Genomic DNA, 26,313 nt, shown 5'->3' on the forward strand with positions numbered 1-26,313 from the left:
GGATTCCTCAAGGCTTCATCTCTCTCCCTAGGTGATCACATCTACTGTCTTGGTTTTATAAACATCTAAAATTAGACAACTCTGTGACCCTAATACCTCGCACCGTTTTCTCCCTTTCAAAAAGGGTGATAGAGAGCTTGACATCACTAACGGGATAATGATACTCTAAGTAACCTATGAGTTTTTTTTTTCTTGGCATTTTGTACACTCTCACTTTCAATGTCCTTTTTCTATTACACCAACTGCACTGGTCTCTTTCCAAAGGGGTGCGGGGCCTTCTCGGCTCTTGCGGCCTTGGTCTCCCTCCTCTTTGTTCTCTTGGGAGATGGCCTTCAACCTGCAAGGCAGCAGCTAGGAAGGCTGCCTGGTGCTTTTGATCTGTAACTTTCTTCTTGCTCCTTATCTCTGTTAGAATAAACTTGGCAGGCCAGTCCCGCTAGCTGTGTTCAGAAGTCCAGCATGCATACTTTTAGCCTAATAAAGTTTCTTCTAGTTGTTGTGTGATGTTTACTCATCCGACCACCTGTGGGCTATGTGCTTGAAGACACTATACCTTGCAAAAATGATATATAAGCTCTGATGCAGAAATTACTTTTCAGGACTCCATAAAGACAGCCTGCGTTGCTGCCGGACTGCCTGTTGGTGTCACCTCCTAGTAAACTTTCTGAGTTGGAGTACGCTTCATTGGCTTGACTGCTCTGGGGCACAGAACCTAATCAGGCACCAACTCCCAAATTTATCTCTTTAGACCAGGCCATTCCCTTAAAATATAGATGTTCATCAGTTCAATTGCCTACCAGACAGCTGTACTTAGCTATCTCCTTTACCGCTTGTCACCTTGACTCCCACTGTTATTAAAATTACTTCTTCTCTTTCACTCTTCACATCCGAAGTTATTGGTCTTCAGCTTTCCTGCACGCCTCACCAGGCTACTGCAACATCATTACTTGGGTCCCCCTGTTTGCCCTCGTGCACCCTTCCAATATGTTCTTAACAGAGCAGTGAGAGCAACCTTAGATGATGCTCCTGCCCCACTTAAAATCTTTAAGTATTTCCCATCATATTCAGAATCAAGTCCAAACTCCTTAGCACTGCTTACAAGGCCTTGCCAGATCTGGCCCCCAGCTACCTCCAATTTCACCTGTCTACACTCCAGGAACTTTTACACTTCTTTAAATATACCAAACTCTGTAATGTCTTGGTGGAATTACACACGCTGTCCCCTCTATTTGTAACACTCTCTTCTCTGCTCTCCCTGGTGTATCAGTCCCACCCCCCAGCACTGCAGAACCTGTGTTTCTTCAAAGCATTTATCAAAATTTGTCATTTAATAGTTCATTGCTTAGCTAACCTTGAGTTTTATGCTCATAGTGACCAGTTTTATACACTCAGCTCCTATCATGGTAACCTCCTGTATATGAGACAGGCAACAGAGACTGTCAATAAAATTTGATTGAACAAGTAAATGCAGCAAATACAAAAGCCCAATAAACATAGAAAAGAATGCTCAACTTCAACACTGCAAAAAGTAAAAATTAAAATGATGAGATAGTATTTTTCTCCTACGAGAGTGGCAAAAATTATTAAGACTGATCACAAAGTCAGTAAGAATATAGGAACAGAGGCGTGCTCATATATTACTGTTGGACGTAGGTGTTGGTGTGCTCTCTTTATATTTCTATTTCTAGAATTTTACCCTATAGTTATAATCCCAAAAGTATGCTCCCTCCCTTACCCCTACTCCAAAAAAAAAACCCTACAAAAATATTTACTGCAACACTGAATGCAACAGAGAAAACTGGAAGCAATTCAAATGTCTATCAATAGGGTGGTGTTTTCTACTACACAACCATAAAATGGTTACTACATACAGCTTATAAAAAGAATTAAACAGATCTCCATGTGCTGATAGGGAAATTTTATAAGACATACTAGCAAATGGAAAATACACCACAAATAATATGTATAGTAAGATTTCATCGTTGCTGTTTTTTTTTTTCCCGGCATATGCAACTATCATATAGGGAAACAAAAAGTAAGAAACAGCCTCAAACTGTTGAGAGGATGTAGTCACCAGAAATTTTCATTTTCTGTGTATTTTTAATTCTGTAGAATCTGAAAACTATATAACTTTGAATTAAATTTGTAACCAGCAAAATGAAAATTTGTTCTTAAAAAAGTTATGTAAGGAAACAAAAACAAAAATCCTGTAATTTCCAAACAACTTCAAAAAACAGAAACAAAAGGAACAGAATAAAACAATCTAGGCTGCATACCAGCTGTTCAAAGGCCGCAGCTCTGTTCTGATAAAACGTGGAAAGGTCGACATTCTTCTCTGTAGGACACAAACTGATCGCCTCAGTATAGCACTGAATAGCTTGTTCATATTTTCCCGCTTTAAAATACTTGTTGCCTTTGTTCTTGGCTGCTTGTGCTCTATCAAGGGAGTTCTAAAAAGAGATGAAACAGTTATTAGTTACCGATACTCAGGAACAGGCTCAAATCAGCAATTAAATGGTCAGCTGCTAGAAAGAAAAGGGAGGTTCTGTACAATGGCTGTTTACAGTACAAGCTGTTTCATGTAAGTATCTTCATAAGATAGATTCTCAAAAGCAGGATTGCTGAGTCAAAAGGTTCATGTATTTCTAACAATACTCAGACTTTTCCAAAAGGCTGGAATGCTTAAAAGTACCATTTTCCCCATTCCTGCCAACATTAGGAGTTGTGCTTAGCTGTTAAAGATTGGCATTTCCAACCCACCCAGTGGCCCCACAGTATAAAGACCTGGTGATCTGCTCCCATAAAAGATTACCACCTAGAAAACCCCGTTAACAAGGGGCTGCTGAGTTAAAATCAACTGGAGGGCACCTAACAACAATGGGTATAAAGCAGTGATTCTCAACAAGGGGTGATTTTACCCCCCAGGGCACATTCAACAACGTCTGGAGACATTTTTGATGGTCACACTGGAAGGGAGGTGCTACTGTCATCTACTGGGTAGAGGCCAGGGATGCTGCTAAACATCCTACAAAGCGTAGGGTGGCCCAGCATGATAAAGAATTACTAGATCCAAAATATCAAAAGCCAAGGTTGAGAAACCCTGGAATAGATACAGAAACACCTTGCCATCTTCACTACAATTTTTATCCCAAATCTACCGTTGCCCATTAACTTCATTTATGATATTTTTCGCCATGTAAGTTTTAATTTTTTAGAAACTAGTCTTAAGTTATCCTTATCCCTAAATTATACACGTGACTGCCTAGATTTTCTGAAATGTTGTAATTAAAAAAAAAAAAAAACTAATTCAGTATATGAGATAAGGCAGAAGTATATTTTTTTCCTTACAGTCAGTTGCAATTCCTTTAAAAATCTATTCTTTGCCTACTTTTTGTCATGTATTACAAGCCCTGGATATGCTGGTAAGGATCCCTGGTGGCACAGTGGTTAAATGCCTAGATGCTAACTGAAAGGTAAGTGGTTTGAACCCACCAGTAGCTGTATGGGAGAAAAGACCTGGTGATCTGCTCCTGTAAAGATTACAGCCTTGGAAGCCCTGTGGAGCAGTTCTACTCTGTCATACAGGGTCACTATGAGTTGGAATTGATTTGACAGCACACAACATATATGCTGGTATATATTCCTGAAAGATCCATTGTCTTATTTATCTGTTCCTACAACAAGAAGCTATAAATCTGATTAGTAGTGACATAATATGCCTTAGGATCTGAAAAAGCAAGCTCCCCGATGTTGTTTTCTGTGCTTCCACATAAACTTCAAGTTCAGTTTATTCAACCAAAATGCAAAATAAAATCTGTTTGGGAGTCTAACAGGAAATGAACTAAATGTATGTACTCATTATAAGGAGAACTAATATTTTCATACTAAGTCAACCAAGAATAGGCAATATCCATTTTATATATAAAATTATCTTGTTTTATGACTCTTTAAATAACTTCTAGAAAACTTCTAGGATTTCCATAGAACACAAAACCAGAAGTTTTATAGTTATAGAAGCCAGTATAAAACTAAACTCTCAAAACTAATGAAAACTTGGGGAAAATAGAAATGGATATGCTTTCCTGAACATTAAATCAGTAGTCCATGAAAAAAGGAAATTACTGTGAAATACCTTTCATTATGTTTGAGGTCTTTTATAACAATGCCCCAGAATAGTACCTATTACAAAAAGATCGTTATGTAAGTGTGCCACCTCAAGCTGTTCAGAACAGAGCAGCTCATCTCTGCCAGGGTAAAAGACCATTAGAAAATATTCTTGATCTCTTACTCCTGTTGGAGCTTAGTTAACTTCTCTTGTTTGGCACCTTCTTCTCATTCTAAGGCATCAATTAGGTATCACCTTTCACAAACCATTCTGTCTTCAAGGATCAAGATGAATATACATCTACAGGTAGTCCTCAAATGACAACATCTTCTAGTTACGACCAACCGCACTTAACGACTATCTTTTTTTAAAAACAATCTTATCGTTAGTAATATACACTACATATAATGCTTCAGTGTGTAATTTGCTGATGTCATCATATCTGTAAGTTTACATGTAATGTTTCCAGCCCCTAAAGACAAATAAAGGTTGGATTTATAAAGATACTGATAAAAGAAGGCAGTAATAATGAAAACTTAAAAAAAAAAAAAAAGAGGCATTCGACTTATGCCAGAACCAACCTACAATGGAGTGGTCACAACAGAACCCTGCTGTAAGTCAGGGACTACATGGAATCTGGAATATTCAGAAATATATTCATCAGCAATACCAGCAATAAAAGAAAAAGACGGGATTATTTTAAAAATTACTACTAAAAAGACCAGACTTAATGGTCTGACAGAGACTGGAGGAACCCCTGAAACTATGGCCCCCGAACACTATTATCCTAGAACTAAAACCATTCTGAAGGCAACTCCTCAGACAAAGATTAAACAGGCCTATAAAACAAAAAACAGTACATGTGAGGAGGACGCTTCTTAGTTCAGTCAGATACATGGGACCAAATGGGTGGCTCCTGCCCTGAGGCAGGATGAAAAGGCAGGAAGGGACAGGAACTGGTTGAATAGACACAGGGAACCTGGGCTAGGAAGGGGGAATATGCTGTCACACTGTAGGGACTGCAACTAATGTCACAAAACAATATGTGTATAAACTTTTGTATGAGAAATTGAGCTATAAGCCTTCACTTAAAACACAGTAAAAAATACAAAAATAAAATATTACTAGTATCCTACAAGAGAGACAAAAGGATATTATATCCATAATAAAAGAACAGGGAATGACAGAAGAGAAGCAAACAAGGAAAAGTTCTTAAAGATTAAAAATAACTGCCAAGATAAAATTTTTAAAAATTCTTAAAGTCTGAATCACAAAATGGAGAAAGCCATGTTGCAGATTAGAAGGCTGATTTTTTATCCCTTTGTAGGTGAACTGAGCATGATTACTCTCCAGGTGCTTTTAGGGTTCTTTCTTTGTCCTCAGAGTTCAGGATTTACATAACTATGTGGTTAGACTTATAAAAATGTTGCTCAGCACTCATTAGGCATTCTTAAGCATGAATTTTGCTGAAAAATGGCGACCAGCAAGAGTGCTGGTGATGCTCATTACTTGGCTTTAAAAGTTGTGAAAATATTTGAAGGAAAGCAGCATCATTTCTTTTTCTCCTTTTCCTATATAAAATAACTTACCACGTGATCCCATGTTTGCTGCCAACTATTGATGTGAAAATTATTCCAATAAGATACTTAAGGATTCCAATTAAGAGGTTAAATTGGTGAACTGACTCAATATGCAAGCCATATAATATAGTTCTTTCACAGTGTATGTTCTACCTCCCAGTATGGTGAATAGCATCTGGGATCTTTAAACACCTGTAGTTGGTCATCTAAGATACAACTATTGGTCTCTATTCATCTGGAACAAAAGAGAAAGAAGAAAATATAATAATCAGAGAAGGAACCAGACGACCGGACTAACTGTCTCCATGAGCCACTGCCTCCTCTACCCTGAGACTGGAAGAACTAGATGGTGCCCGGCTACCACAGCAAACATTGTGATCAGGGACACAATACATGGATCTTTGAAGCACTTACTGATGAAGGTCAAAGACTATACCATTCAGTATGGATTACCCCTCAAAATAAAGAAAACAAAAATCTTCACAACTAGACCAATAAACAACATCATCATAAATGGTAAAAATATCGAAGTTGTCAGGGATTTCATTTTACTTGGATCCACGATCAATGCCCATGGAAAAGAGTCAAGAAATCAAAAGGCACATTCACTGGGCAAATCTGCTGCAAAAGACCTCTTTAAAGAATCTAAAAGCAAAGATGTCACTTTGAGGACTTAGGTACACCTGACCTAAGCCATGGTATCTTCAATTGCCTCATGTGCATGTGAAAGCTGAAAATGAATAAGGAAGACTGAAGAATTGATGCCTGTCAATTATGGTGTTGGTGAAAAATATTGAATATATCATAGACTGCAAGAACAACAAATCTGTCTTAGAAGAAGTACAGACAGAATGCTCCTTAAATCAAGGATGGCAAGACTTTGTCTCATGTACTCTGGACATGCTATCAGGAAGGACTAGTCCTTAGAGAAAGACATCACGCTTGGTAAAGTAGGTCAGCAAAAGAGGAAAACTCTCAACAAGACGGACTGACAGCGGCTGCAACAATGGGCTCAAGCATAGCAACAATTGTGGGGATGGCAAAGAACCAGGCGATGTTTAATTCTATTGTACACAGGGTCACTGTGAATTGGAACCAACCCAATTGCACCAAACAACAACAAATAGAAAGGGAGAAAAATGTGGAACAGAGCTTCAGATTCTTGAAGGTGGAAGAGTCCCTGAGACTATTGCCCTGAGTTGCTCTTTAATCCCTGAACTGAAACTATCCCGTAATGTCGCTTTTAAATGAAGTAGTTCAGTGCACTCTTTTAAACAATTATCTATATAAGACCAAGTGAAAAATAGCTATTCTAAAAGCATGGACGAGAAGGTTAGGGGACAGGGAGTTAAAGTCAATGGGAGTGAAACTAGAACAAAAATAATGAGAATGTTAATACAATGTGAAGAATGTAAACCAATATCACTTTCACAGATCATTACATCTAGAAGCTATTGAATCAAAACAGGTTTTGCTGTATATATTTTCACCAAAAACAAAACATTTTTAAAAACATGCAAGCCATGTGCATTGGGGAAAAAAAGTTTAAGGAACCATACACTTCACAGCTTTCAGCACATTTCACAAATCAGCCTATAAATTACTGTTTTACAGATAAGTTTCAATTAGTTATGCCTTAATGTTGATATTCATTAAGAACACGAAATTATTCTCTTATATACACAAGCATCTAGAATTAGGTCAAGTAATGACCATGAGAGGGGGAAAAAAAAAAAGTTAATACTTTAAACACTACTTAAAAGAACTAGTAGTAAAAACTGAAGATGTGAGGATGGCAACCTCCCATCAATCAGTCAGCCAATCCCTTGAGGACAAGAACTACTCCCTTTTAATAAGACACGTTTTTCACATTTTAATATCTTTAAAATTGTGATGGGCCTTATAATTGGTCTTAAAATTGTAACCAATGGCATTTTTCTTTCTTACAGGTACATAAACTACTGTTTCTTATAATCGAGGAGTGCAATATGGTATATTATCCAACATTATTGGCCAAGAGAGTATGTTCAATAAATGCTGCATTCAGATAAAGTTTTATCGAAGCGAAAAATTTCACTGCCAAGAAGCCAAGATATGCAGATAAAATTTATTATAATGTAACATATGGATAAATTCTAAGACTTGGCAAAATGTACAAACGGTACAATAAAGTTCTATTTTAAATTCTTAGTGACAAATTCCCAAAGGAACAGGTGAAAAAGACTATGTCAAGTCTCAAGAACCGGACCCAAAACACCGAATTTAGTGACTTAATCCCTCAATTCCCCTTCAAGAAAAAATCCTCCATTCAGCTGTATGGAGCGCAATAACTGACAACCATCAGCTATTGGCACCCTTAGGTTCTACCTCAGCTTTCAGGCTGAGGCCGTATTTCTCCCAGGCAGCCCCCAAGGCTCCTCTAACGGGTAATCTTTGCTCTAGAGCTGCCTCGTTGGGGAGAGCCTACTGGGGAGGGCACCAGAGTAAAGGCCTTCCTCCCCAATCCTGTAGCCATCCCTCTTAGGGCCACGGCTGTTACTTTCCAAACAAGCCTCTTAGCCTCTTATACTCCTACCTCCCTCTCAGGGTCTGGTTCCTGGAAGACCCAGCTTACACACTAGATGTGAATCCCATTGAAGACAGTAATGAATGCTTCAATCAACATTTGGGAAGCATTTTTGCAGAAAAATCCAGTTACTCAGGCTCTAGCCACTAGGTCCAAAAGTTCTGTGGCATGTCTGCCCAAACTTGATTATTGCTTGTCAACATCATCCAACTTTAACAAACATATGAATAAGGAAGAATTTACGTATCTCCAGCAGGTAAGTATTAACAAGGCAAAAGAAGTAGCTGCCCCTACAAATAATTCAAAGGGGCTGTGTGCTAAGCCCAAGTGGCTCAGGGCACAGGGTATCTCTTAGGCACAAAGAGAAAGATACCAACCCTTTCTTGCATCTGCTCTTTTCTTCCCTACTCCTGCTTCATTTTTCTTTCCTGCTTTTTTTTCTCCATTTACTTTTTGCTTACTTCCTCTTCTAATCTGACTACAGCTACAGTTAATTTTTAAATGTATAGTGTACAAAAGAGAGATTTGTAGGACACTCTCTATGATCAAGTTCAGAACATTACAGTTAGCCTGGGATGGCCAGTGTCAACAAGGGACATGTACATTTTAAAACTGGGATGTGGGAGGATGAAAGGAATCGAGAAAAGAATAAGTCCTGGAGGAATGTAAAATCTTCCACTTGTCAACAGCTTTAATCTTCCTCCAAAATTCTGAAATATAAACTAAATTGCAACTTTGAAACATATTTTAAGGATAAAGTCAGTCAGGACTAAATTGACAAAAACCTTGGAAGAAAACCCCTATAAGACAACTGGAAGCCCTTATACAGCTGTGGGCTCTGGGGAGCAACACGTAACTACTAGAAAACTGCATTTGAAACAATGGTCTTCCCATTCCACTAGAGAGAGAGAAGCCAGAGTCTGCAGGCATGTCTGCTCTCAAACTCCTGTGATTTCAAACAGGCAGTGTCATCCAGAAGTGAGGTTCCTCTACACCCAAGAGAACAGTGACAGACATACCTTGCCTCTATCTTCCAAGAGTGCAAACATTAAGAACTGTTAACACTAAATGAAAATCAATACCGTAAGAGAGGCACCCAAAATAAACAGAAAATTAATATCTAAGAAAGCAGGGTAAACAAAGCAACCAAGATTTAATATCAGAGGGATAAGAGGTTATCACAGTCATGAAAAAGAGAATAGGCTATGCTTAAAGAGCATCAATTAGAGATCTTGAAAAAAAGATTATTAAAATTAACCAATGGATGTATATTAGAATGGGCTCAGGTGAGGAGCAAATTAACAAGTATAAAGTGGAGCCAAGGAATTCTCCCAGAATGCAATGAAAATGGAGGAAAGAGAGGTGGGAAGTTTGAGGAAAAAGTTAAATGGTATGGAGCACAAATTCAGAAGTTCCAACACTATCTAACTGGAGTTCTAGAAGGAAAAGCATAGAAAAGATGCCATAAGGAACTATTCCTGAAGTTGAAGAAAAGTAACACACTTTTTTATGTACATTATGATAAAATTTCACAAAAAAATCCTGGAGGTTTTGAAGTAAAAAAACAGATTAATTACAAAGGAAAAAAGGAACCAAACAGAGTAACAACTTGAAAGTTCTGAAGAAAAATCATCTTAAAAATTTATACCTACCCAAACCAGCATTTAAAGCTGAACAAAATAATAAACTGAAGGCTTCGAAGGCTGGTGTAGCAGGGGCAGGGGTTTGGGGACCATAGTTTCAGGGGACATCTAAGTCAACTGGCGTAACAAAATCTATTAAGAAAACATTCTGCATCCCATTTTGGAGAGTGGCGTCTGGGGTCTTAAACGCTAGCAAGCAGCCATCTAAAACCAAAAAAACCAAACCCTGTGCCATCGAGTCGATTCTGACTCACAGCAACCCTATAGGACAGAGTAGAACTGCCCCATAGAGTTTCCAAGGAGCGCCTGGCGGATCTGAACTGCCGACCCTTTGGTTAGCAGCTGTAGCACTTAACCACTATGCCACCAGCATTTCCAAGCAGCCATCTAAGATCCATCAATTGGTCTCAACCCACCTGGAGCAAAGGCGAATGAAGAACACCAAAGACAAGGTAATTATGAGCCCAAGAGACAGAAGGGACCACAAAAACCAGAGACTGCATCAGCCTGAAACCAGAAGAACTAGATGGTGCCCGGCTACTATCAATGACTGCCCTGACAGGGAACACAACAGAGAACCCCTGCGGGAGGAGGAGAGCAGTGGGATGCAGACTTCAAATTCTCGTAAAAAGACCAGACTTAATGGTCTGACTGAGACTAGAAGGACCCCAGAGGTCATGGTCTGCAGACCTTCTGTTAGCCCAAGACAGGAACCATTCCCAAAGCCAACTCTTCAGATAGGGATTGGACTGGACTATGGGATAGAAAATGATACTGGTGAAGAGTGAGCTTCTTGGATCAAGTAGACACATGAGACTATGTGGGTGGCTCCTGTCTAGAGGGGAGATAAGAGGATAGAGGGGGTTAGAAGCTGGAAAAATGGACACGAAAAGAGAGAATGGAGGGAGGGAGCGGGCTGTCTCATTAGGGGGAGAGCAATTGGGAGTATGTAGCAAGGTGTACATAAGTTTTTGTGTGAGAGACTGACTTGATTTGTAAACTTTCATTTAAAGCACAATAAAAAATTTTTAAAAAGTTACAGAAGGCAAATACAACAACAACAAAGGCAGTATCAAACAAAATTTTGTTCAAAAGCATTAGATGGAGCAAAGAAGGATAGCTTATTCTTTGATAAAAAGTACAATCTGCCAAGATGACATACAAATCATACCTGTCTTAGGCATCTAGTGCTGCTATAACAGAAGTACCACAAGTAGATGGCTTTAACAAAGAGAAATTTATTCTCTCACAGCCTAGGGGACTAAAAGTTCAAATTCAGGGTGCCAGCTACAGGGGAAGGCTCTCGGGGAAGGTCCTTGGCATCAATCTTCCCCTGGTCTAGGAGCTTCTCAGTGCAGGGACCCCAGGTCCAAAAGACGCACTCTTCTCCTGGTTCTTCATCCTTGGTGGTAGGAGACTTCCCCCAGAGCTGGCACCCTGAATTCAGGCTTTTAGCCTCCTAGACTGTTAAAGAATATATTTTCCTTTTCAAAGCCATCCACTTGTGGTAGTTCTGTTATAGCAGCACTAGATAACCAAGACAAACCTTTATGTATAAAACAAAGTTTAAAAACAACTCAACTGTGACATTAAAGAAAATGAAAATATGGTTTCAGTTTTTTCCAATAAATTTATAATGTTATTAAACCATTAAGAACCACCTGAAAGATTTATAAAACATTAGAAACTATTTTTTTATGTAGACAATAAGGTAGCATATAAAATGTCTGTGAGAAGTGTCTGCCTATAAATATACTGAAGATTTAGTATATTTACTAAAGATTAACAAATTAAATAAAAACAGCATTCTCTGGGCAGAATAAATAACCTTGCTTAATTAGCACAAACAGGCAGTACAGAACACAAGGAGAGGCAGTCAACTTATATCGATTGCCAAGTTAAAAAAAAAAAAAAAAAAAGAAATCCAGAAAGACAGGTACACCAAGGCTCTCCTTAGAAAGACAGATATTCCCTATCTGTATTCAGCAAAGTCTAAATCAACCTAAAGTCGACCAACTGGATCACTCAATTAGCTATTCCTCTCCATTTGGTAGGTTTTATGATAACAGCTTCCTTTCAAGAAATGTGCCTTTATCACAAATTCATTAACCTTAAAGCCAAATGCAGAGCTTGCTTAATTTCCTTCCCTTATACTGTAGAAAAATGGTGCTCTAAAGGATCCTGAGTCAGAAAAAGGTCAAATTACGTAGACAAAGCACCAAATTGCAAGTTTTCTTCCTCCTCACTGCCACTACAGAAAGTAAGCAAACTACATTTGGCAGGTAGCACAACCTGGGACAGGGAACTAAGATTACCTATCACTTTCTGCTCACACTTCTCCCCATTACTTTCTGTCCAGCTGTTCCCCTTCATTAATAAAAATGCAGAGAAAGAACAGCAACACAACAGCGACAGAAACAACAACACAAAAACGTAATTAATTCAGCCCATAGATGGAACTTAGGACAAAAAGCTGGTTAGTACAATGCCAGTTTATCAATCAACATCAGTCTTCTGCTGTTCAGGAACTAGACACTGTTTTTACAAGTACTGGGGCCCAAACCTGCAGAAGTAAACGTACTGGAGGCAAAGGTCTGAATTAGATAACACACAACTACCAATTCTTTATAACAGAAGAGATTTTCATTGCATCCTACAGAAATCCTTCATACTACCTTCAAGTCGCCTTCCCCCCTCAGTTTACCTTGTCAAGCTATTCTACAAATTTTCAGAATTAAAGGGTGAGGGTGGAAAATAAACTCAGTGACAATTTTGAAAACGTATTTTTATAAATGAGAAACGAAGACGTATAGATCTAAAACGTAACACAAACAACCTGAAATACTGGTATCTTTTCATGTGATCGTTCTGCACCTCCAAAAGCTACTAAGAAGATTTAGAAGACTACAGATCACTTTTGGTTTTGGTAGTCTTTCCAACATTCCAAACATTTTTTAACACTTCACACTAAAATTCTAATAGTGAAAATGGATTTTCCCCTGCATCTCTTACCAATAAATTAGTTTCTAATTGGTATTAATTGATATGGCAGATCTTTTTAAAAGGCTGTGTACAATGTCATTCCCCTGCTCAAAATCCTCCAATAAAAATTTTCTAAATTTTATTGTTTTTGTTTACAGTTCACACAGCAGTTTAGGTTCCCATCCAGCAATTTCTACCCAAGTTGTTCAGTGACATTGGTTACATTCTTCACAACGCCTAGCCATTCTCACTATTTCCATTCAGGTTCTTCTGTTCCCATTAGTCTGCCCCTTACATTCTCAACTTTGTTTTAAGGTAGCTGTTGACCGTTCAGTCTCATATAGGTGATCTGTAAAACAGCACAGAACTTATGGGTGATATTCATTATTTTTGAGCCAATTTGTTATTTAGCTTTAAGAAGACCTCAGAGGTTAGTACTGCTCCAAGGTTTCAAGAGTCTATATCAAGGGCAGTAGTCTTAGGGAGTCTTACAGCCTCGACCAGTCCAGTAGATCTGGTTTTTTTTTTTTTTAAGGAATGTGAGGTTCTGTTTCATATTTTTCTCCCATTCTATCAGAATCCATCTATTGTGGCTCAGATTAGAACGGTTGGAAGTGGTAGCCGGGCACCATTTAATTATTCTGGTCTCAGGTAGATGAGGCCGTGGTTCATGGAGACTATTTGTCCTACAGACTAGCTTCTTCTTTGAACCTTTGGTTTCCATCTTTCTCTTTTGCTCCTGACGAATACAGACCAATAGCTGTATCTTTGACGGCCACTTGTAAGCTTTTAAGACCCCAGACAGTACTCATCAAACTAGGATGTAGAGCTTTGACTAAGACGTCCCACAGCTCCAGTAACTTTTCATTATGATAGCTTAGATATAAGACTATACTCCCGATACTCCAATTCCACCTCCCAGATACAACTTTAGCAAGTTTAAAAAATATTATCTTCCTAAAAGCACTTTGACCATTTCTATAATCATCACATGTACAGTTCAGTAATTATGTTCATCATTTTATTCAACCATCACCGTTAACTGTTCCTCAATTTTTCCATCACCCTTAACAGAAGCTCAGTGTCCCCTAAGCACTGTTTCTTCCTTTCCCCCTCCCTTCCACCCACTCCTGGTAACCACTAATAAAGTTTGATCTCAAAAAAAGAAAGAAAACAGTTTAAAAAGATTAGGTACAATGCATTCAATTTCCATGAGCAAGGTAATACATGGGCATAAATTTAAACTTTGTTAACACTGGTGAGGATATAGATGAATTATGAAAAAGATGTCTATGATACCACACAAAGAGTTATTTAAAATAACCTTCTACAAAACTCAGCTTTTTCCATTCAAGATTTGAATAGGTTCCATCTCTTCATAAAGAATGATTGTCTAGCAAAGTCAACTCCATGGCTCTGTTAAGTGTGATTCCGCTAAATGAAATCAACAAATATTTGAAGTCAAATCTTACGGGTCCTGAAATTAATGCATAAGGCAGAAATCATTACCAGTCCAAATTACTTCTGAAAATTGTTTAGAAAAACACCATACTGACAATATGAGGTAGGTGCTATTATCTCCATAAAGTAACTGAAGCCCAGAGAGATTGAGAAACTTCCCCAAGGCAGGATTCAAACCCAAGTATTCTGATTATAAACTGCCTAAGGCTTTACTTCTATCCTGCATGGATGACATAGTTGGCTTATATTTAAGAACCATGTTTTATGAACAATGTGAATCTTTATCACTAGACTCACACAGATTCACACTCTAGGACTGAAACAAAGGAAAAAGAGTCAGGGTTCGCATTGTATTTTGGAAATTACTGACTCCAGGTTATAAAACCCTTAAGTGAAAAGACAGAATCATCAGCATAATTAGATATTTGTCTTTCTTTTTGCCAAAACCAAACCCACTGCCATCGAGTCAATTCTAACTCAGAGCGACTCTATAGGACAGAGCAGAACTGCCCTATAGGGTTTCCAAGGAGCGGCTGGTAGATTCAAACTGCCAATCTTTTCGTTAGCAGCCTGAGCTCTTAACCACTGCACCACAGGGCTTCAAGCATGTATAATTTAATTCATTTTAGTTAAAAGCACATTTGATGTGGCTCCACGTACAACAACCAATGTGACAGTATTTACCCTGAAGGAACATACTAGAGGCCAATGCAGGAAACAAACAAGTACACTGGCAGCCTCTCAAAAGAATTACCACTGATCAAAACACTGAAACTCTAATCCATATGAAGAAAATACATATTAGATGATTAGTAAACTGTACAGTCAGCAATCAGAAAATTATAAGTCTGAGGAGTAGCAACTACATACACACACACATATCCAAAGCTATATGGCTAAAATACAAGGATTAAAAGCAAATAACTCAGGTAATAAATCTAAAAAGAAAATGAGAAACACATTAGATGCTTCACATCCCTCTTCAACAAACACGAAGTGTACTAAAATTTGTCAAACACGAGGCAAAACCAAAGAACCTGACTCCATCTCTTGAAGAGGCAAATCTATTCTGAACATTAAAAATCAAAGCTACAGATATTAAGATATACCAGTAATCCAGATAAACTTAGTCAAACAAAAGAAAACAATCAGGGTTTGCTTAAGACACGGGTTACAAGAATTTGCACTGAAAAGAAAATGACTGAAAAAGGACAGTAAGGAAGGTGCTCCAGGGAGGAAAAATAACTCTAAAAATATTAGGACACACATAAAAATTCAGCAGTCAAGAAAGGGACCAGCCTCTAAAAACAAGCCATGCAATGGTAACAAGATTCCATTACAAAAAGCTTGCAGTGTTACACATTTGGTAATAAGGAACCACTATAAATTCTTAGCAAGTGATTATAAAATGTTATACTGATTATCACATACAATCGCTGTAAAAGAAAATAAGCTAGAATTTGGAGACATTAATCTAAGTGTGAGAAAATAAAATGGGTATTAACTTGTCACCATAATTACACATTTACATACAGTTAAAATATAAGAGGTGGTTCTGCAATTTTTCTCTTAAATGGTTTTATTCCCTTAATTTACCAAATTCCAAGAGCATATTTATTAAATATGAATCTGGCTTTACAGAAGTAGCAGTAAAGTAGCAATCAACTCTGGAACATTTACTGTATGAAAAACAATCTTTCAATAACTTATTGATGAATTGTTACTTTTATAAGAATCAAACCTAATAAGAAAATACCCAATAAGAAAGGCCCTTTCCATCTTTGTCCTGAAATTTTAAAAATCTACAACGAACTCCACTTCCTAAGCCAGAATAGAGAACATCCTTTACCTAAGAAGAACCAGTTTTTAAGAATGCTGCTTCTGTGGGATCATGGTTGTAGGTTAAACAAAGTCAAGTGATTTGTAAGAACGCCTAAATGCTGTTTAATACTTTTAAATTTCCAGGATTGATTGGCAGAATAATAATGAGGAGCTGGAAAATTTGAAAAATATGCAATTTGTGAAATTAAATATATACACATGTGGAGCCCTGGTGGTGCAGTGGTTAAGAGCTCAGGCTGCTAACCAAAAGTTGGCAGTTTGAATCCACCAGCTGCTCCTGGGAAACCCTGTGGGACAGTCCTACTCTGTCCTATAGAGTCATTATGAGTTGGTATCGACTTGATGGCAACAGGTTTGGGTTTTTTTTTTTTAATATACGTATATAAACTTACAGATGTCAAAGGAGCCATTAATTATTACTCAAAGAACAATGCTTCATTCATGCATTCATTCAACACCTGCTATGTGCCAGGCACTGTATTAAGTTCTGAGAATACAACTGTAAGATAGAGCCTTCCCAGATAACACATATAGTAGGAAAGACATCTAAGTAAGCAACTCCAGTACCATGTGATACATGTTATGGAAAGGAAAATCCAAGGTGTTATGGAATCACAGAGTGGTGTGCTTACGTGAAGAGGAGTTTCAGCAAAGATGAGACGGTAGGAGGAACGGCAGTGTTCACAGAACATCCAAAGGCCAGAATCAAGAGCAAGTGGCAAGAGATGAAGAGGTAGGCAGGATCAAGATCATGAAGGGTCTTAAATCTTGATAAGAAGTTTGAACTTTTCCTTGGAGGCAATGAAATGGAAAACCACTTAACGGTTTTAAGCATGATACCGATGAGATTTTCTCTGGCAGCGCACAAAGTGGATTGGAGGCAGGCAATACTTAGAAGACAGCAGCAGTTATTCAGTCAAGAAATAACAGTATCCTGCACTGGGAAACCCTGGTGGTGCAGCGGTTATGTGCTACGGCTGCTAACCAAAAGGTCAGCGGTTCGAACTCACCAGGTGCTCCTTGGAAACTCTATGAAGCAGTTCTACTCCGTCCTATAGGGTCACTACGAGTCGGATCGACTAGACGGCAACGGCTTTGGTTTTGGTTTCGGCACTGGGGTAGTGGCAGTGGGAATGGAGTTGTTCTTGGTAGCTGCTGTGGGGTCAGCCCCCAGCTCACAGCAACCCCATGCACAATGGAACTAAATGCTGCCCAGTCCTGAACCATCCCCAGGATCAACTGCTGATCAACTGGTTGTGATCCACTGAACCATGCCCAGGATCAACTGCTGATCGACTGGTTGTGATCCACTGAACCATGCCCAGGATCAACTGCTGATCGACTGGTTGTGATCCACTGAACCATGCCCAGGATCAACTGCTGATCGACTGGTTGTGATCCACAGGGTTTTCACTGGCTGATTTTTTGGAAGTAGATTGCCAGGCCTTTCTTCCTAGCCCACCTTGGTCTGGAAGCTCTGCTGAAACCTGATCAGCATCATAACGACACACAAGCCCCCCGTGACAGATGGGTGGTGGCTGCTCACTGGTGAAGAACTGAATCCAGGTCTCCTGCATGGAAGCGAAGAATTCTCTGCCCCCAGGAATGCAGTAACAGTCGTGTATTTAAAATATATTTACAATGTAGAATTTTCTGGATGTGTTTATAGATTACGTGTGGAAAATATGGGAAGAGTAAGAAGCTTCTGGCAAGGGAAAATAGTTGTTTCCCACTAGTTAATGTTGATCAACATTAACCAACGAGGGGTATTCTCAGGAAAAAACAGAGTCTGAGTGTGAAATACTTATGAGGTAATGAAGATTCCCCTTAAGTTTGGGACACATCTGAGGTCTGGGTTGGAGACAAGAAATTACTGCTGGAGGGCAGGCAAGCACCCAGGGAGTATATGTGGCATAAGAGAACAGTGCCTATGACAGAGAAGTGAGGGTTACCAAAATTTATGGAAGAGGCAGAGGAAAAGCCTAGAAATGAGACTGAGAAGAATCAGAGAGAGAGGTAATCAGGAAGTTAAAAAAAAAAAGAAACAAAAAACGAGAATGTGGTATCCCAGAAACCACTGTATTAAGAGAGGACAATGTGAAATATTGGCAAGAATCAAGTAAGATAAAGATTGAAAGGTGTTTGCCGTGTTCCTGTTATACAGAAATGTCATTGGTAACCCTGACTGATTTTTAAAATGATTAGATACAGATCACTTGGAGAAAAGAATGATTGCGCTTCAAATAAAATGACTAAGAACAGCAAGTTACTCAGTCTTTGGTCCCTCTGTAAAATCTTGAGGTATTTTCCCCTTCCCATTGTAGAGGGCTAGCTTAGATTAGTGGCTTCTAACCATTTCATGTAGGATGAACCCTGTGGAACATTAGAAAACTTTAACACTAGAAAAACTACTTTTTTTATCATCAGATTTTAAAAAATTAAAGAATTACTATGAAGTCAATAATACTTTCAAATAAATACACATATTTTTCAAAAAGCACCTGGAACGCACTGCCAGAGTCAATTCCAACTCATACTGACCCTATAAGACAGAGTAGAACTGCCCCATAGAGTTTCCAAGGAGCACCTGGGGGATTCAAACTGCTGACCTTTTGGTTAACAGCAATAGCTCTTAACCATTGTGCCACCAGCATTTCCTTTAAAAAGCACAGGTGGTCTAAAAAACAGAAATATCTAAGACGTTTGTACAGCCTGGAGTTCAGGCTTGGTGTGTATACGGGTGTAGCTGTCCCTTGGGATAACTCAGGCTCAGAGATGAAAAAGCCCTGTGGATAAGATTATCTTCGAAGAATCCTTCCAACTTTAAAAACGTATAATTCTTTAAGTTTAAAAAAAAAATTACTGAAGCAAAATGGCATATCATGGTAGACTTTACAATGACTCAAAATGGAATATGGTTTAATACTCTAAGCACCTCAATCTCAGAAGCTATCAACTGTGATTAGATGCTTTTCTTTACTAATATCCTAAAATCTCCATTAATTAAAAACAAAACTGAATATCCTTGCTTTTGCTTTAAGAGTTTCTGCTATCCCAGAAGGTATCTGGATATAATTTACACTGCACATGACAATCTCAAACCAGACAAAAGTCCAGTACTACTAATTTATTTGACATTAAGGCAAACATGAACCAACAGAAAAAAGCGACCGAATTTTCATTGTATTCTGATATTAAACCCTGAACAGAAAACATCTCTCCATTCCTCATTGCCTTAAAACTTATAACTACTGTTCAAATGAAGAAAGAACAGTTATAGCATCAGGACTCTCTGCCAATTTTGCCATCAGGTGAAACAGATGCTTCCCTACCTACTAAACCCACTGGGATTGCCAATTTATAGGAGCCCTGGTGGTACAGTGGTTATGCACTCGGCTACTCACTGAAAGGTCACTGTTCGAATCCACCAGATGCTCTGTGAGAAAAATGTGGCAGTCTGCTTCCGTAAAATTAAACAGCCTTAAAAACCATACGGGGCAGTTCTACTCTGTCCTATACTGTTGCTATGAGTCAGAGATGACTCAGCAAAGGGTTATTCAATACAAAGGAGTTTCTCCGACCACAGATACCATATTACAATTAGTGATCAGTTGTATTTACATATTTAGTCTTTTAATAACTCTAGACTATTAAAAAAGAGACAGTCTTTAAGTAATTATTGGCCACCAACAATTAAGATGTAAATTTTCATTTAAAAAAAAGCATTCTTATTCTTGCTTTACTGAAGAATCACCTAGTAATTCAAAGCCAGGTTTCAGCCCTTTTAGGGCTGAAGAAATATGAGAGATCCAGTATTTTAATCCTCTTATTCTACAGGGATGATATTAAGATCAGGAAGATAAACTGACTTTCCCAAAGTAAGGACGCTGGAGAGTCCAACCTAAATTACACATCTTCTAGTCTGCACAGTCTATAGGTCTTTGTGCCAGACTGTAACGCATCTTTTCTGCTGCACTTAAAAAAAAGGCAATGTTTTACTCTTCCATACGAAAGGTTACCAGGATCTCACGGGCCAGCATGATGCCTGACACACTGTAGGTGCTAAACTATGTTAGTTCCCTACCACATCAAAACTTCCTTTAAAGCTAATGTGATAACTTAGTAATGACATGTCTTCAACCTGAATGGTGTAAAGTGGAAATGACTTGTGTATGTATATAAACGAGTGACTCTGAAACTGGCACTTATTTGATCGAAGGTTCCTCTGAACTTTGATTTACTCTGGAACACTGTACTCTGCACAATCCCAGGCACAGATAAAATCCCCCATCCAACACCAGGATTGTTAAATGCAACCAGGCCATACCCCGCACAGCTGCGGGATACCCCCACACAGCTGCGAGATACTCCCCCACAGCTGTCAGATATCCCCCACAGCTGTCAGATACCCCCCACAGCTGTCAGATACCCCCCACAGCTGTCAGATACCCCCACAGCTGTCAGATGCCCCCACGCAGCTGTCAGATGCCCCCACGCAGCTGTCAGATGCCCCCACACAGCTGTCAGATGGCCCCCGCACAGCTGTCAGATGGCCCCTGCACAGCTGTCAGATGCTCCCCGCACAGCTGACAGATGCCCCCCACAGCTGTCAGATGCCCCCCTGCACAGCTGTCAGATACCCCCCCGGCACAGCTGTCAGATACCCCCCCCGGCACAGCTGTCAGATACTCCCCCACACAGCTGTCAAATACCAAAAGGGTTTAATAGCATCATTTCAAAGGCAGTTCAACAAAAGCATACAAAGCAACTCACCACATACTGCAAGAAACCCTGCAAAAAAGTCACGTGTAGATAGCTGGCCTAACATCAGACATTCCAAATAACGCATATCAGGCCTGGTCATGTATATTTCCAGGTAAAATAAAAATAAATTTAAGCAAGATGGCGGACTAGGCAGACGCTACCTCGGATCCCTCTTACAACAAAGACACGGAAAAACAAGTGAATCGATCACATACATAACAATCTACGAACCCTGAACAACAAACACAGATTTAGAGACGGAGAACGAACTAATACGGGGAAGCAGCGATTGTTTCCAGAGCCTGGAGCCAGCATACCAGTCAGGTACGGCACAAGCACAGAGACCTGCTCCACCCCCCTGAACTAACCCCGGGAGGGGGACTAGCCGGTTCCACGGGCGGCGTGGGATGCAGCCATTAGGAGAAGTCCCCGGGAGGCAGTGACTGATCTTGGAGCAGAAAGAGCAGCATCCGAGCCGGGGAACCGTCCCACAGGGATTTGGACTGCACGCAGGTACGCCATAAACACGGAGAGTTACTCCACCCCCTGAACTAACCCCGGGAAGGTGACCATCCGGGTCGCGCGGGCGGCGTGGGACGCAGCCGGTAGGAGAAGTCCCCGGGAGGCAGCGACTGGTATTGGAGCGGGGAGAACAGCGTTCCAGCCGGGACACTCGGTCGCGGCACAAGCACGGGGAGCTACTCCACCAATCTGAACTAACCCCGGGAGGGGGCCCACCTGGTTCACGGGGGCGGCACGGCCACGCGGCTGGAGGGACGAGAAGTCCCCGGGAGGCAGCGACTGATTTTGGAGTCGAGAGTGCACCGTCCCAGTAGGGGAGCCTTGACGCTGGGCGTGGGGCTGGAAGCGGAGGATCTGACCGTGACTCCAGCGGGCCAGACCCCCCGGGGGCAATCTCCACACAGACAGCACACATAGGCGACGCGCCCGCGGGAATCTCAGATATAATAGTCATTCCAAGCAAGACAAGCAACTCTGGCTATATTCTGAGGTGCTACTCTCCTATCTCTCTGTTCCCTCCCCCACCCTCCCCAGGCGGCTTCATTAACATCTGAATAGCCTGAGCCAGAGGGAGAACTCTGATAGGGATCTGACTGCAGTTTTTTTTTTAGCGGATTTTCTGGAAAAACTAGTTTCCCAGTGATGGCTCGGAGACAACAATCCATATCAAACCACTTAAAGAAGCAGACCGTGACAGCTTCTCCAACTCCCCAAACAAAAGAATCAAAATCTTTCCCAAATGAAGATACAATTTTGGAATTATCAGATACAGAATATAAAAAACTAATTTACAGAATGCTTAATGATATCACAAATGAAATTAGGATATCTGCAGAAAAAGCCAAGGAACACACTGATAAAACTGTTGAAGAACTCAAAAAGATTATTCAAGAACATACTGGAAAAATTAATAAGTTGCAAGAATCCATAGAGAGACAACATGTAGAAATCCAAAAGATTAACAATAAAATAACAGAATTAGACAACACACTAGGAAGTCAGAGGAGCAGACTCGAGCAATTAGAATGCAGACTGGGACATCTGGAGGACCAGGGAATCAACACCAACATAGCTGAAAAAAAATCAGATAAAAGAATTAAAAAAAATGAAGAAACCCTAAGAATTATGTGGGACTCTATCAAGAAGGATAACCTGCGGGTGATTGGAGTCCCAGAACAGGGAGGGGGGACAGAAAACACAGAGAAAATAGTTGAAGAACTTCTGACAGAAAACTTCCCTGACATCATGAAAGACGAAAGGATATCTATCCAAGATGCTCATCGAACCCCATTTAAGATTGATCCAAAAAGAAAAACACCAAGACATATTATCATCAAACTCACCAAAACCAAAGATAAACAGAAAATTTTAAAAGCAGCCAGGGAGAAAAGAAAGGTTTCCTTCAAGGGAGAATCAATAAGAATATGTTCTGACTACTCAGCAGAAACCATGCAGGCAAGAAGGGAATGGGACGACATATACAGAACACTGAAGGAGAAAAACTGCCAACCAAGGATCATATATCCAGCAAAACTCTCTCTGAAATATGAAGGCGAAATTAAGATATTTACAGACAAACACAAGTTTAGAGAATTTGCAAAAACCAAACCAAAGCTACAAGAAATACTAAAGGATATTGTTTGGTCAGAGAACCAATAATATCAGATATCAGCACAACACAAGGTCACAAAACAGAACGTCCTGATATCAACTCAAATAGGGAAATCACAAAAACAAACAAATTAAGATTAATTAAAAAAAAAATACACATAACAGGGAATCATGGAAGTCAATAGGTAAAAGATCACAATAATCAAAAAGAGGGACTAAATACAGGAGGCATGAACTTCCATATGGAGAGTGATACAAGGCGATATAGAACAATACAAGTTAGGTTTTTACTTAGAAAAATAGGGGTATATAATGAGGTAACCACAAAAAGGTATAACAACTCTATAACTCAAGACAAAAACCAAGAAAAACGTAACGACTCAACTAACATAAAGTCAAACACTATGAAAGTGAGGATCTCACAATTTACTAAGAAAAACGCCTCAGCACAAAAAAGTATGTGGAAAAATGAAATTGTCAACAACACACATAAAAAGGCATCAAAATGACAGCACTAAAAACTTATTTATCTATAATTACCCTGAATGTAAATGGACTAAATGCACCAATAAAGAGACAGAGAGTCACAGACTGGATAAAGAAACACGATCCATCTATATGCTGTCTACAAGAGACACACCTTAGACTTAGAGACACAAACAAACTAAAACTCAAAGGATGGAAAAAAGTATATCAAGCAAACAATAAGCAAAAAAGAAGAGGAGTAGCAATATTAATTTCTGACAAAATAGACTTTAGACTTAAATCCACCACAAAGGATAAAGAAGGACACTATATAATGATAAAAGGGACAATTGATCAGGAAGACATAACCATATTAAATATTTACGCACCCAATGACAGGGCTGCAAGATATATAAATCAAATTTTAACAGAACTGAAAAGCGAGATAGACACCTCCACAATTATAGTAGGAGACTTCAACACACCACTTTCGGAGAAGGACAGGACATCCAGTAAGAAGCTCAACAGAGACACGGAAGATCTAATTACAACAATCAACCAACTTGACCTCATTGACTTATACAGAACTCTCCACCCAACTGCTGCAAAATATACTTTTTTTTCTAGCGCACATGGAACATTCTCTAGAATAGACCACATATTAGGTCATAAAACAAACCTTTGCAGAGTCCAAAACATCGAAATATTACAAAGCATCTTCTCAGACCACAAGGCAATAAAACTAGAGATCAATAACAGAAGAACAAGGGAAAAGAAATCAAATACTTGGAAAATGAACAATACCCTCCTGAAAAAAGACTGGGTTATAGAAGACATCAAGGAGGGAATAAGGAAATTCATAGAAAGCAACGAGAATGAAAATACTTCCTATCAAAACCTCTGGGACACAGCAAAAGCAGTGCTCAGAGGTCAATTTATATCAATAAATGCACACACACAAAAAGAAGAAAGAGCCAAAATCAGAGAACTGTCCCTACAACTTGAACAAATAGAAAGTGAGCAACAAAAGAATCCATCAGGCACCAGAAGAAAACAAATAATAAAAATTAGAGCTGAACTAAATGAATTAGAGAACAGAAAAACAATTGAAAGAATTAACAAAGCCAAAAGCTGGTTCTTTGAAAAAATTAACAAAATTGATAAACCATTGGCTAGACTGACTAAAGAAATACAGGAAAGGAAACAAATAACCCGAATAAGAAATGAGAAGGACCACATCACAACAGAACCAAATGAAATTAAAAGAATCATTTCAGATTATTATGAAAAATTGTACTCTAACAAATTTGAAAACCTAGAAGAAATGGATGAATTCCTTGAAAAACACTACCTACCTAAACTAACACATTCAGAAGCAGAACAACTAAATAGACCCATAACAAAAAAAGAGATTGAAACAGTAATCAAAAAACTCCCAACAAAAAAAAGTCCTGGCCCGGACGGCTTCACTGCAGAGTTCTACCAAATTTTCAGAGAAGAGTTAACACCACTACTACTAAAGGTATTCCAAAGCATAGAAAATGACGGAATACTACCCAACTCATTCTATGAAGCCACCATCTCCCTGATACCAAAACCAGGTAAAGACATTACAAAAAAAGAAAATTATAGACCTATATCCCTCATGAACATTGATGCAAAAATCCTCAACAAAATTCTAGCCAATAGAATCCAACAACACATCAAAAAAATAATTCACCCTGATCAAGTGGGATTTATACCAGGTATGCAAGGCTGGTTTAATATCAGAAAAACCATTAATGTAATCCATCACATAAATAAAACAAAAGACAAAAACCACATGATCTTATCAATTGATGCAGAAAAGGCATTTGACAAAGTCCAACACCCATTTATGATAAAAACTCTTACCAAAATAGGAATTGAAGGAAAATTCCTCAACATAATAAAGGGCATCTATGCAAAGCCAACAGCCAATATCACTCTAAATGGAGAGAACCTGAAAGCATTTCCCTTGAGAACGGGAACCAGACAAGGATGCCCTTTATCACCGCTCTTATTCAACATCGTGTTGGAAGTCTTAGCCAGGGCAATCAGGCTAGACAAAGAAATAAAAGGTATCCGGATTGGCAAGGAAGAAGTAAAGTTATCACTATTTGCAGATGACATGATTATATACACAGAAAACCCTAAGGAATCCTCCAGAAAACTACTGAAACTAATAGAAGAGTTTGGCAGAGTCTCAGGTTATAAAATAAACATACAAAAATCACTTGGATTCCTCTACATCAACAAAAAGAACACCGAAGAGGAAATAACCAAATCAATACCATTCACAGTAGCCCCCAAGAAGATAAGATACTTAGGAATAAATCTTACCAAGGATGTAAAAGACCTATACAAAGAAAACTACAAAGCTCTACTACAAGAAATTCAAAAGGACATACTTAAGTGGAAAAACATACCTTGCTCATGGATAGGAAGACTTAACATAGTAAAAATGTCTATTCTACCAAAAGCCATCTATACATTTAACGCACTTCCGATCCAAATTCCAATGTCATATTTTAAGGGGATAGAGAAACAAATCACCAATTTCATATGGAAGGGAAAGAAGCCCCGGATAAGCAAAGCACTACTGAAAAAGAAGAAGAAAGTGGGAGGCCTCACCTTACCTGACTTCAGAACCTATTATACAGCCACAGTAGTCAAAACAGCCTGGTATTGGTACAACAACAGACACATAGACCAATGGAACAGAATTGAGAACCCAGACATAGATCCATCCAC

The 26,313-nt window shown here is 39.1% G+C and overlaps 1 protein-coding gene across 1 annotated transcript in view; it reads right to left on the reverse strand.

Moving 5' to 3' along the window:
* Nucleotides 1–26,313, reverse strand: part of TOMM70 (translocase of outer mitochondrial membrane 70) — a 64,383-nt gene that overhangs the window by 34,558 nt on the left and 3,512 nt on the right. Inside the window, exon 2 of the mRNA XM_049858655.1 lies at nucleotides 2,277–2,450. Coding sequence (XP_049714612.1) covers nucleotides 2,277–2,450 — 174 coding nt within the window. The remainder of the gene's footprint in view (nucleotides 1–2,276; nucleotides 2,451–26,313) is intronic.

This window comes from Elephas maximus, chromosome 18, assembly GCF_024166365.1.
Source record: "Elephas maximus indicus isolate mEleMax1 chromosome 18, mEleMax1 primary haplotype, whole genome shotgun sequence".
Lineage (NCBI taxonomy): Eukaryota > Metazoa > Chordata > Mammalia > Proboscidea > Elephantidae > Elephas > Elephas maximus.